Genomic DNA, 13865 nt, shown 5'->3' on the forward strand with positions numbered 1-13865 from the left:
TGAATATAACATTGAATTTCTAATCATCTCGTTACTTCATATATAATATATATACATTAGTTCTGTTATGTTATGAGCCAACTGTGAGTTATGAACCAAATGGTGAGCTCACTTTTGTTTAGTTGATCAAGCATTTAAAATGTTTAATTTCTTACTCCCAACTCACCTGCCTAAGCTACAAACGTGCCTTTGTCTTAATTTTGCAGCAATTTGTAGTTTGACGAAAGCTCAACTAATTGAGTTTTTATCTTTTAATTTCTTGCACATTTTAAATGTATTTCTACTTTAGCCAGCCAGGCCACTTTGCTTGCCACTCTGCTATTGTTTGCTTTTGGATTTTGCTATGTTTTATGCCAATTTAGAAGCATTTGTTTTACGGCTTGCCGCATAAATTATTGTATTATTTTTATGGCCGCCATAATGCTGAGCCAATGCGTCTCTGGTCATTTCATTAATGGTGTTTGTCTGCAAATGGATTATTTTCAACTTGCTTTGCCATTTATTAGATAGCGCACTTAATTAGTTGCTAAGCAATGAGCATTTGAAATGCAAGCAGCTGCTAAGCTGTCTTTTTTACATATATATATATATATGTCGGATATAATCATCATTGTTTGCTCATTCAAACAGCTCACTAAGTGGCAATTTAATTATAAATGGAAAGCATATAAAAATATATATTGATAAGAGCAGTAAGCTTAGCCATAAATATTTATTTTATACAAGTTGCAGACTTAAACTTGAAACAACCTAACATAATAAAAGCTACATATGCAGCTCTGTTTAATTATAGAAATAGAACTAATCACTTTCTTGTTGCAATCATTGTTGTGTTTATGATTGTGCTTGATAGACGAAAGTCAAAGTGAATTGCATTTTATTTGATATAATTTGGGGCACAGATAAAGATTTGGGTTGCCTAGCAATACCTATCTTAGAACTTATAAAAGGCGTAACTAAATTACTTTTACGTTAGTAGATTATACGTATTATAAGTGTACATCATGTACTGTAAGCCAGAAGTCGGCTACGATTCAGCTCAAAATATTTGGAGCAGCAAGCAAGCTCTACTATTATTTCCAAAAGATAATTCGGTTGGACAGATAATTTTTGAAGTGCTGCAGCAGCATCCAAAGAAAATTGCACAGGTATTTAAATTAATTAATTAATTGAAAAATAACATTATAATTAAACAGATATCTGCCGCTGAACGTACAGTGCTCACTCGTGAGCAGCTACTATCAAATTCCATGCGAATTGCCAGTTATTTGAGAAACTTGGGATTGAAGCAAACGGATATTGTGGCAATCGCAGCTAGAAATACTACGAATATATTTTTTGAATGGAATCGCATATCATGCTCTGAACTGGAAAGGTCAACCAACTACAATTGAAAAACTCTTAGCTATAACTAAGCCTCAGATTATTTTCTGCGATGGAGATGAGTACGAGAAAATAAAAGCAGCCACTGAGCAGCAGTTACGATCATAACAATACGTAATTACCCAGAAGGCTCTATGAGAATTGAGGAGCTGCTAAAGACGCCCATTGAAGAGAATTTTTACCAGCACGCTTGAAAAATGGCAATGATCAAACATTGGCTATTTTATCTACCTCCGGAACTACAGGAACACCAAAAGCTGTTACTGTAAGTAATACGCACGGATATTTCAATGCATATCTGTGAGTAGCATATTTTCACTTACATATGCTAAATATTAAAATAGTTAATTAATACGAAACAGCGCTGTAGCGTCGGCTCACATAATTTTTACAAGCAGCTCATGTGATTGGGTGAGCGGCGCAGTGACAAGTTTAGCTGACTCTAAATTTAGTGCGGAAATGATGCTGCGTATTATTGAAAAGTACAAAGTTACTTGGTTAGTATTAGCATCTGTACAAATGGTGGACTGTGCAGCCTCTGAGCAGTCAGATCTGAGCAGCTTGCAAAGAATATTTTATGGAGGTGGGCTCTGCTCAAAGACAGTTTCGAAGCAAAGTACAGAAAGGCGCTTTGGCGTTTTGCTTTAGTATGACAGAGATTACTGGATATGGATTCATAAACTTTCATTTTGATGATAAGATAAATGCTGTGGGTCGAGCCACTGCTGGGCTCCACTTGAAGATAACTAATGAGCATGGAAAGGCTCTAGCAGCTAGTGAAGTAGGTGAGGTATGCTTTAGCTATAAGCAAAACTGGGTTGGCTATTATGGTGATCGAGCAGAGAGTAGCAAGATCCAGGACACGGATTTGTGGCTTCACTCTGGTGACATGGGCTATGGATGGTTTTATATTTCTGCTGGGTCGTAAGAAGGAAATGCTAAGATATAATACCACCATGTACTATCCCGTAGAAATAGAGGTTATCATTGCTGAAATGCCTGAAGTGTCTGATGTGTGCGTCTTTGGCATTTTTAGTGATGAGTACGGCGATGAAGCTGCCGCAGTCGTTGTCAAAACGTTAGACGCACAAATAACTGCGCAGGACGTTGTCGAATATGTACAGCAGCATGCGAAGGCCAAGCATCTGCATTTGCATGCTGGAGCTATAATTGTGGACGATCTGAAACGTCTGCCTAATGGTAAAACGGATCGTAAGGCAAACAAGGCGCATTTTTTGAAGCTTAGACAGTAATTGGATCATCAAGCTTGAATTACAATCTTACATTACGTATTTAAAAAATAAAATAACTAAATGTAATAGCTGGCTAATTTTAATGTGCAATTATAATACAAGTGCAGCTATTTGAAACAATGCGACACATAAGTTTAAAATGACAGCTGATCAATTAGAAGATAAACACTATTAGCGAAATGAGCAAAGACGCATTGGCTCAGCATTATGGCGACCAGCAAATAATACAATAATTTATGCGGCAAGCCGTAAAACAAATGGTTCTAAAACATAGCAAAATCTAAAAGCAAACAATAGCAGAGTGGCAAGCAAAGTGGCCTTGCCGGCTAAAATAGAAATACATTTAAAATGTGCTAGAAATTAAAAGATAAAAGCTCAATTAGTTGGGCTTTCGTCTAACTACAAATTGCAGCAAAATTAAAACAAAGGCACGTTTGTAGCTTAGGCAGGTGAGTTGGGAGCAACATATGAACACAGTTTTTAATACAACTTACAGTTTCTTTTAGTTATTCAATATTAAGTTATGAGTTTTCAGCTTTCATCTTGCATTGCTGACTAAACTTGTTTGCATTAAATATTGAGCAGCCGAGTAAACTGCGTTTAAGTGTATTTAGAAAATATAGAAAAATATTTTGCGTCAACAAGACGTTGCAATCAGCTAAAATATGCATGCGAAGTGAAGTGTTAAGCAAGCATTGTGCTTGACACTGCATCATATCTCTAACGCCCGGCACCACCCACGGCAAGAATGCGTGTGTAAACGGAAACGGAAGTGTCAGAAAATGCAAAACGCATTGCTGCCTTTGATGCGACTGGCGCTGAATGCAACTCATTGCAAATGTACAGCTGCGTGACTTATTTCGACTACAATACAATAAGGCGAAATATATAAAAATATAGCTAGCAAGCAATATTTGTGATATGCATATCAAATATTTTAATATAGTACGCAAGCCAAAGTTGAAATTGAGATATGCATGTTTGCTTAAAGGGCGTGTGTGTGGCGTATGCGCAATTAATGCAACATAATAAATTTGCGACAAATAAAGCGCAGATCCATCAATTTAAGTGGCCATATTGCGTCATGAATACGACTTAAGCGACCAAAAGCGGAAGCTGCTTGAGCGCAAACATTGAAATGAAATGCGCAATATGGAAAATAAAAGTTTTAAGCGTTGCAAGCACTTGGCATAAATATTTTCACATACACACTTGCAGTTAAAAGAAAGCCAATACATACGTAAACGGCTATGAAGTCGAAGCGAAAACATATGCACACTTATACACATAAATTGGCGAGGCGACAGCAGACGGATTTCATGGATCCGCTGCTGGCAGAGCCGAGGCCTGCGTAAAAAGGATGATAAATGATCGTAGGAGTTAAACGCCAGTACAAGGCGCGCACAAACGACCGCCATTAAAGCTGTTTTATGGTCAAGCAGCCGTCTTGCCATTGCCATTGCCAGCGCCAGCGCCAGCGCCATGCAAAAATAATAATCACAATAAAGCAAAAGTACCAGCCAACGAACTCTGCGAACTCAAAGCGAGCGAAAACATGCCTTAATTGAGCTGCTCATTGGTCAGTCAGTCAGTCAGCCAGCCAGTCAGCCTGCTTGTGTAATTGCTGTTTTAAATACTCGGCCTGCCTGTCGTATGATTGATGCGTACCTGAGCACTCCATGCACGCAGCATATGCGCGTTGCCGACTAAGCGGCTTACAACTGCCAGCATGCATAAGCGGCAGCAAATTTAATTTTCCTGCTCTTTTCTTTTTTCTTTTTTTTCTGTTATTGTTGAGCGCAACAAGCCGCTGGTAACGCATGTTTATGAAAAATTACTTGAGCTCACAACATGAAAATCAATTTTTCAACAGCCTGTGCTCCCTGCTGTCTGCTCGTCGTCTGACCAGCTGTCTTAAGCTGTCTTAAGCTGTCTTAAGCAGTCAAGATAACAGTAACAACAAAAAGGCAAACGCGTAGCTGTGAAAATCGCAACCACAACAGGCAGCAGCTAATAAATAATTGTCTGGTTAGCAAAAGACAAAGTAGCGCCTATGCGTTTTGTCAGACTGTGAAAAATTCTCTAAAGCAAACATAAATAAATACGCACACACACATATAAATCATGCACGCTTTGGGGATTCTTGTGTGACTTAAGCAGCGACTTTTGCATGTGTCTTGGTGTCTGCTTAAATGCCAACAGTTGATGCCACAAATTAACGCATGAGCTAACTAAAAGCTTAAATATTTAAACTGGCTTAGCAACGAAAAGCAAAGACTCTTAAGCTATAAAAAACGTAAGCAGCGATTGCTTGATAACCAACAAACATTAAATAAAGTCATGTAATCAAATTAAGTAAATTTTATAGAAACCTAAAACTCTTTGAGTTACTTTGAGCAACTTTGCTAAATGGCAGCCGATTTTAAACTTGTGAAATTCCCCAGAATTAAACTGCATGAAAATTTAAATTGTAAAATATTTTAAAGATGAAAATTGTAAAACTGTAATGATGCAACTTTGTTTTTATTATCAATACGAGCAAAATGTAGTAAAACATTGAATATTCGCATAATTTTAATGCAAGTTATGGCTAAAAAACCAATAGAGCTTTTACTTGCTTTTGTTTAGAATTTCAACAAAATTCCAATTCAACAGCTTTATGCATACTTGGATAGTTGAGCGCTTAAATAAATAATTTCTCTTTAATATGTTCAATAATTAAATTGTTTTTGGCAAAATATTTAAATAATGTTTATCCTTCTTAACTTGTATCTCTACTTAGTCAATTCAATGGAACATTCAACATGAATTTTGTTGAAATAACATAAATTGTATTTTATATTTGTGTAGACACTCTAAAGTTTTTAAAGTGAAAATCACTGCATTTACATTTACTATAAGTTGCTCAAGCAGCCCAGTAGCATTAATTAAAATCTACATAAATCTCATTCATAATATTTACGCACAATCTCTTAGTTAAATTTTATGCAAGCCAGCTGAGTACACAATTATGTGAAGCTCTAAGTGAGGACTCTCGAGCATGGGGTAGTAACGTTTAATTAATTCCAAAACATTTAACTGCAAACAAAGCCGCATCGTCCACTTAAATAGCTGACTTATCTTTCATATTTTGCAAGCCATTTTGTAGACTTGATATGCAGGCGCACTTTAAATGACTCGCTGGCAATCTAATTATAATAATTAGCGCCGTAGCTCAAGTAGCGCGCGCTGAAACAAAACAAACGGCTAATAAAGCAGTTGAATTTGATTAAACAAAGGCAAATGCAACTATTAGCTGAGCCAATTGTAGCGCTAGCTGGAAACATTCAAAAGCTAGTTTACTTTTTCTTTTTTTGTGGTGGAGCTTATTAATTGCTTTGGATGGCGGCAGTAAAGGAAACCAAAGCGAGCCAAGTGAATAAAGTTTCGCCAGAGCATAAAGCAAAGTAGCGTAAGCCCCACAAGCGATTTATAACAGCCCCAGTCCCAGCCCCAGCCCCAGACCAGCAGCAGGAGCAGCAACTACAATACTTAATTAGATATTTTATCCGGGCATTAGACGTAACACCTATGAGAACAGGCCCGAGAGCTAAGAAGTTATGGCAACTCAAGCAGCTCTAGCCTGGCCACACAGCAGGGCCAAGTGTGCTTAGCAAATTAGGTTAGCAAACTAATAGATACAACACACACACAAACACACATACATGTTGAATTTTGCGTGTAGTTGCAACTACAACTTCATTAGCTAATTCAATGCGGCTGCGACTTTAGGCAGGCGGCCTCTCTTACCCGCAATATGCCAATAAACACAATTTTACGCTAATTGGGTAACAAATATAATTGCCAAGAGCAGCGTAATAAACCACACACAAACACACACACACAGATACGCACACATACATAAATAACTGTATTGTAGTGAGAGAGGACATTGCTTGAAGTGCCTCTACTCAATGTTTGCATGGTTTGGTTTGCTTTGCTTGCCTGTTGATATAACGGGCACAAACCAATCAAATGGCATCCACTGATCTAGAGTGTCTGGCAAAAGGTTGCCAGGCTCATTAGCTGCCGTAGCAGCATATCTACGCCCTGGCATTGTAATTAGCCTTAAGTGTTGCACAAAACGCTTAGCTCAACCAAAATTTTGGGCGAGACCCCCAGCCAAGGCGCACGGCTAGCTTAACCTTTGCCTTGGCTTTTGCCTTGGCTATATTTTGTTTGCAGACGCGTAATGAGTTTCTCAATACATTATTAATTGAAGCCCCTAAACAAACGCCAAATGCTAAATTATAAGCAATTCAACAGGCGCAAGCGCGGGAACGACAAATATTGAATGCGCTTCAAAAAAATTGCGTATACGTATTTTTATATTGATGCATATAATTTGCTAACCAGCAGCATATCTTTCTATAGTGTATTGCCTGCATTATTTTTTTTAACAAGTATATTTTCTAAAATACATCTATAGATTTATTTGAAAGTGTATGCGTGTTTCCATTTCTACTTTGGCAGCCCAAACCCACAGCTTTTAATATTTGCTGCCTGCTGAGTTTTTCTGTGGGCTTAATGCCGTTCGATTTATTTGCATTTGGTTAATTGAAATAATTGTCCTTAATTTGTTTGAGCCTTCGAGACAAATTCCCCAGCCCAACAAACACAGCAACATACAAAAATGAAAGAGAGAGCAACAGCTTTTGCTGCTGTTTACTCTCTCAACGCTTTGCAATTGATTGTCTGCGATTTGTGGCGCTAATGGCAGGCAAATCAATTATTTTCCACAACACACAAAACGACAAATTGATTAAAATTGAATTTCCCACTACGCCCAGCGTATATTTAATTTGATTAAATGCGGCGAGCTAAAGAAAAATACACATTAACGGCTTTGCGTATTTATTTATACGAAATTGCAATCAATAACAACTTTTTGCCTTAGCACACACACACACACACACACACGCATGATATGTCAACTTGTATTTTGCAGCTAATGATGCTTTGATAATTCTCAACGCAACGTGCAACGTACACCTGAAGCATTATTTGCTAATTTTCGGCAAACACCAAAAATACATTTCAATTTAGATCAGTTTTGCATGTAAAACAAACTAATACACATACATATATGTATATGTGAGTATGAGCTGTAACCGCTAAGCACGCAGTGCGCTTAGCTAAGCCACGCCGCAAAAAGAGTAGCACACATCACGCATACGACATGTAAGCCGCATTATGAATATTTTGTTAGCTGCACACAAAATTTTAGTCAACGCGCTAAACACGCTCAGCGCTCTCAGCTCCCTGTCCCCTGGCGTCGCCGCATACACAAACATCAAATAGTCATAATCAACATGCAGCCAGTGAAAAACATTGAAAACGCATTTATACTCATTTGATTTATGAATGCAACGCAGCAACACGACAGTTGACATTGCTACATATAAAATGCACGCGTGTGTGTGTGTGAGAGAGAGGGGTGCGTCTCATTGGCATTAGCAGCAGCCGCCGGAATGCAGCTAATCAATTATTTACTTGTCAGGCAATAAGCATGAAATGGAAAAATTACAAGTTATAAGCAGCGTTAGAATATTAAGGGTAAGGGAGCTCAAACTAGTGGCTAGAGTAAGTGGCAGCGACTCTGGAAACAAGCTGCACTTTATATTCAAAGTGGCTAAGAGCGTTGCCCTTAAGTTTCTTTTAAAACTAAAAGTATAATTCAAAGTAATATTAAAGTTATTGCCATAAAATTTGAAACCATTGTTAAACTTGCCACTAAAATTTTATTTTATTATATACTAATAACATTTAGCTTAGCACAGCAATAACAAAAGCATGTTTATTTTGCATAGCATATAACATTTCATCAGCGCATCAAAAGTAAGCTGCGCACTCTGCGGCAATTGCATTTTAATTGCCGAATATAATTATAAAGAGCCATTGTTATATACAGAGCGCATTATGCATTCTGCTTTTTTTTATACTCACGTACATATTACACTAAATGTATTAAATTGCAATTGAATTTTATGCGTCGCCTCTCTCTCTCTATCGTCGAACCACAAAATATGCAATTTTTTCAATTGCGCGAAAATTGTGTAAAATGAAAATGTAGCGCTCTAACAAATGGCCACAACATTTGTGCAACAAATGCAAAATTGGCAAATGCGAGGCATCAGCAGAAATCGTTGCAGACAATTTAACTGAAACACACACACACACAAAATGTGCAAGTCTAGTGGCAATTGGTTTGGTATTTTGCCATTAGCAACATATTAAATGCAACTACAACAAGCAAATAATTTTTAGTTAATTATATGAGTTGCGCTAAAACAACAGCAATTAAAATTAGTTTACGCTAAAGTCAGTCAACTTTAAAGCAACAGCAGCGATTTCAACTATTTTATATAGTCCTTTTGGCATTCACAGGCTTTATCAGTTTCAATACAATTTCTTTTTTCATGCGCTGCCAAGTGAGCTGCATAATGGACTGCCATAGTCTTATCAATGCATTGCCATCGGGCCGTGCTAAAGCCAAAGGCAGCAGCTGTCTGGTTATGGCACACCGAACAGGCGGGCCTACATACCTGTGTGTGTGTGTGTGCTGTAAGGCAGTCAGCCAAGTACAAAATCGTAGCATACTTTTCAGCCGCACAACGAAATTCCAAACTAACCAAACCTGCCTGCTCCCCTACAATTGCTTGTAAGTATATATATACTATATATAGTTTATACTTTTATTTCTTGTTTTTTTTTTAGTTACATGCATTGTTGTTGGCTTCGCATATTGCGCAATCACATAAACCGCCGCAATCGTGAAATTTCTGTTGGGCCAGCGCAAGCGAAACAAAGCGCAGCACAGAGAAAAAGAAAACACAAATACTTACGTATACGTAATATTTATATACCAAAGTGCAAATGGAAAACGGCGCCATTGCTTTGTATTGTTTATGCTTTTGCCATTTCACTTCTTGCCACTGTGTTTGCCTCTCTTTTGTTGTTATTGTTGTAACTGTTCAACAGTTCAGCAGCTCACTTAAAATGAATCGATGTATTTTACAACAAATAAAGCACAGCCATAAACCAAATAAATAAATAGAAATGCTGTGAAATTTATTTTTTAGTTTATTAATGCTTTTAATACAATTGCGCAATCGACTAAGCAGCTTAAGTGCTCTCCACTTGGCTTTACAGCAATATTAAGCTTATTGTTGCTTTAAGCTCAATTGTGTGGCACACACACACACACACACACGCTGCGTATGCTTAATATGTTAACAGTTAATGCAAATACGTTTATGGCAACAGTAGCAGCAGCGGCTTCAAAATTAATTAACTGCCAAAGCGAAAACTCACTTAAGTGCCAACTGCTTGTTGGCCAAACAAATTTCGAGCAAAACAAAAGCAAAAACAAGAAATAAAACGTAATAATACTTACCGCACGTACCTGAGAGTCAAGTACAAAACCCAAAGGCAAAGGCAATGCCACAAAAATTCGGTTTTTATCAAGCGCTGCCAACCAGCCAACCAAGCATATGGCGTAGGGTAAAACGAGAGAGAGAGAGAGAGAGTCGCTTGAAAAGCAAAATCCCATGCTAAGGGTAAATCAGTTTTAATTGATATTTACCAAAGTGCTTCATGTAAGCAAACACTTTCAATTTGCGTCTAAAGCAAATTTTCTCGTTTAACAGCGAGTTGAGGCGCAAAAAAGAAGCAAACGAGGGTAAACTAAAATAACATTGCCTTGCATTCGGTTGGTTAATAACAGAATAAAATTGTAAACTTGTAGCAAATCTAGTTGCATTCAGATTCTGTTTTGCTAGCCAAGTTGTTATTGAAACAATAAACCGCGTTTCAGTTGTGCGCAGTGTGTTGACAAGTGACTCGCTGGGGTAAATTAACGTTTTACCGCAAAACTGCTGCCAAGCGGACAGCGGACAGCGGACAAGCGGGCTAACGGGCCGGGCCGGGCCGTACTGGACCGGGCCATGATGCACATACCAATTGCATTGTCAACACTCACACACACACACACACACAAAATTGTTAACCGAAAAACTGCAGCAGTTGAGTGGTTGTCAGTGGTTGAAGTTGCCACATTTCGGCCAGCACACACATATACTAGCAATGCGTGTGTGTGTGTGTGTGTGTGTGTGTGTGTGTGTGTGGCTTTTGCGGTATTGCCTTTGCATACACATTCAACGTTAATTGATCCAACAGCAAGCAGCAATAAAGGATTTGATTTTCAACATGACAAAAGGCAATCCCAGACCAGATATGCCAGCTGCTCTATCATTTGCTTTGCCAGCCAGCCAGCCAGCCAGTCAGTCAGTCAGGCAGTCAATCAATCAGTCAGTCAGTTAGTCAGTCAACTTGTGAGCCATTGCCTTGTAATTGAATTTTAAACTTTATTTACTGTTTGCCCTCAAAAGTGCGTTGTCGTACTCGTCGCACTGCATTTGCCTAACTCTGACAACAGAAAAATCACAAACGAGCACTTACAGTTCAATTACCCAAAAAACAAAGCAAGAGCTCGCTCCCAGCCTTTCGCTCTCACTCTCTCTGACTTGTTTTTGATTTTTTGCAATCTTTGCATTTTGTTTTTTTTTTTCATTATGCTGCTCAAAGATACAACACTTGTACTTTTCTCGTTTTTTAGCCGCCACTTTTAGCTGTTGCCTGTCAATCAAAAGCGCGCACAACAGACAGCAAGACAGGCGGGCGGACGGACAGACAACAAGCGTATAAGGTAAGGGGCTATGAGCAAGTTGTAGCAGTCTGACTGAGTTATGGTTATTGCATGTTTAGGCAAAAACTGTAGGCGGTTGGCTGCTTGTTAAAAACAGTGGATCAGCTTAACATGCAAATGCTTAAAAATTGAAATTCGAAATCAGCTTAGGGCTGAACATTGCGTATGAGAGAGAAACATCAAGATCAAGTTAATTACAGCTGTACATTATAAAATGAATGTCTCTTTAACTTAAAATACATTTAATAGATCAATTGATTGGAATTAATAAAAACTAATAAGATAATGATAGAAAAGTTTAGTATAGTAAAATGCTTAAACAATTTTATTAGCAACTAAGCATTAAACATTCTATTAACCAATTTTAGCAGCAACTATTTATATTAAATTTATAGAATTTTCTGGCTGTTTTTATGCAATAACAATGCTATTAGTAATTACATTATTTTTTATATATTCCTAACGCTGTTGCTAAAATTACAAAGCACTTAATTAAGCTTAGCAATATTCACTTGACTTTGACAATTGATAACCACAGTGCCTCGAAATTGTTGCACTCCATGCCAAACATAGACAGTACACAATACTTTCTTTGTTTGCTGTAACCAACTTATTGCTGAAATTCATAAATTTTTGCTGATCAAAAGTCAGACAGACGGGCAAACAGCCAGATGATAATCATAAGCGAAAAAAAAGGAAGCAACAACAACAACAACAAAAATCATTGACATTTGCAATTTTTCGGGTGAGGCGAACAAAAGGCAATAAAAAGTAAATGCTAGCAGACTTGTGGAGAGAAATAAATGAATTTATAGAACATGTGCTGATGATGATAACATGGGTGTCTGCCAAACGTTTGTGAAGTGAAGCAAAGTTAGCAGCAGCAGCAGCAGTGGCAACAGCAACAGCGAAAAGAAAAAAAAAGAGGATGCATTATTAATAAGCTGTTAAATTTGCCGAGCAAACAGAACAGGGCGCATAAATAATTCACAATGCGACAGTCGCGGACAGGAGTTGCATGTTGATGGGTTTCTGCTTGGGCGCAGACACTATCAGGGCGGAACGAATGAGAAGGAATGCAACGAGTCGAATGGAATCGAATGGAATGGCATGTGCCATTTTGCATTGCACAAATCGAAGTGGAAATTATGCACATTGAAATGCAGCAGTCAAACGAAAGAGCGAGAGAGAGGGAGAGTCAGCGCAACTGCGTTTACAATATTTTGAATATTTTATGCCGCAAACGCGAGGCTACAAATCAGGCAAACATGACTAGCGTATACGCTTTACGCTACATGCGCTTAAAACATGTCACTCTGCTCTCTCTCTCTCTCTCTCTCTCTCTCACACACACGCTTGTCAGCAGCTGCCACACACACACAGACGCACACACACACATAGAAGACGTGTTGTGCCTTTGCTTTTGGGTGCTGGCAACTGTAGCTCTGAATTCAATGTGCACAGCTGGCAGTGGAATAATATCAAACTGTGTTTATGCATTTGCAATGCTGCAGCAGCAGTTGCTGCCAGCGCAATGCTCCTGCTTCTGCTTCTGCTTCTTCAGTTGCTTGCGCCTTGATGTATGCAGCAGCCCATAGCTCAGCTCAACGTGAATTTATTTTTCTTTCAATTTTTTTTTTTCGTCTGTGTGTTTGTTTGTTTTCCTTTTTTATTAAAAATTCATTTTTCTGCGTGTTGTTTACATTGACATTTCATTTATGTTTGCTTATGCAGCTGCAGCTAGTTGAACACACACACACAGACATTTGCACATTCAAAGTCCTTTCAGGCTTACTGAATTCGATAAGTAATTGATACGGTTTTCAGCTTCGCTGCTCATAGTAACAACAACAACAACTCTTGCTATAGCTTTAACTTGTATCTGTATTAATTTGACTTAAATTTTTTAGCAGCTACTTTAGTTTAATGCTCAAGCCTAAGCCAACTGTCAGTTGCCAACAAGTGGCTTTTGCTTTAGCTAAATTTCATAACATGTGGGCAGCTGCCAACGCTGAACAGCGAGAATGCAGAGCAAATGCTGCAAGTGTCAATTACGCCTTAATAGCCAAAGGATAACCGAAAAGGCCGCAGCAAAGTGTGGCATGGTTGCGACTGTGGTAAGTGCTTGTTGTAGTTGCTGCTGCGGCGGCTGCTGCTGCTGCTGCTGCTGCTGTCCCGCAGTGAAAGTGTAAAAAGCGAACGACAATGAACGCGCGCGGTCAGACGTTGATATTAAGACACTTTGAAGTGGACAGCTTGATGACAGTGGCAATGGCGTCGGTGGTTGGCAGCAACCAACAGCAGCGGATGCTCAACCAAAAGAGGAAGCAGGAAATGTTGCAAACACTAAATCAGTCAAGTGCATTAGACCAAGTGGCGTTTGTATATATATTTGTCTCTATGTGTGGCCAGCTGCTGTTGCACTCTATCTTTCTCTCTCTCTGTATATATATTGATTTCATTTGTTAGATTTGACATTTTAT

General features: G+C 38.4%; 1 protein-coding gene across 1 annotated transcript; it reads left to right on the forward strand.

The window, feature by feature from the left end:
* The first annotated feature begins 1004 nt into the window (after positions 1–1004).
* Positions 1005–2636, forward strand: LOC108595263 (4-coumarate--CoA ligase 1-like). The gene is given in 7 exon segments (XM_033293880.1): positions 1005–1148; positions 1197–1333; positions 1335–1474; positions 1477–1560; positions 1563–1683; positions 2032–2280; positions 2282–2636. Coding segments are annotated over 7 exon segments (1230 nt in total).
* Positions 2637–13865: the final 11229 nt, after the last annotated feature.

The sequence above is a fragment of the Drosophila busckii genome, chromosome 2L (genome assembly GCF_011750605.1).
Source record: "Drosophila busckii strain San Diego stock center, stock number 13000-0081.31 chromosome 2L, ASM1175060v1, whole genome shotgun sequence".
In the NCBI taxonomy this organism is placed as follows: Eukaryota; Metazoa; Arthropoda; class Insecta; order Diptera; family Drosophilidae; genus Drosophila; species Drosophila busckii.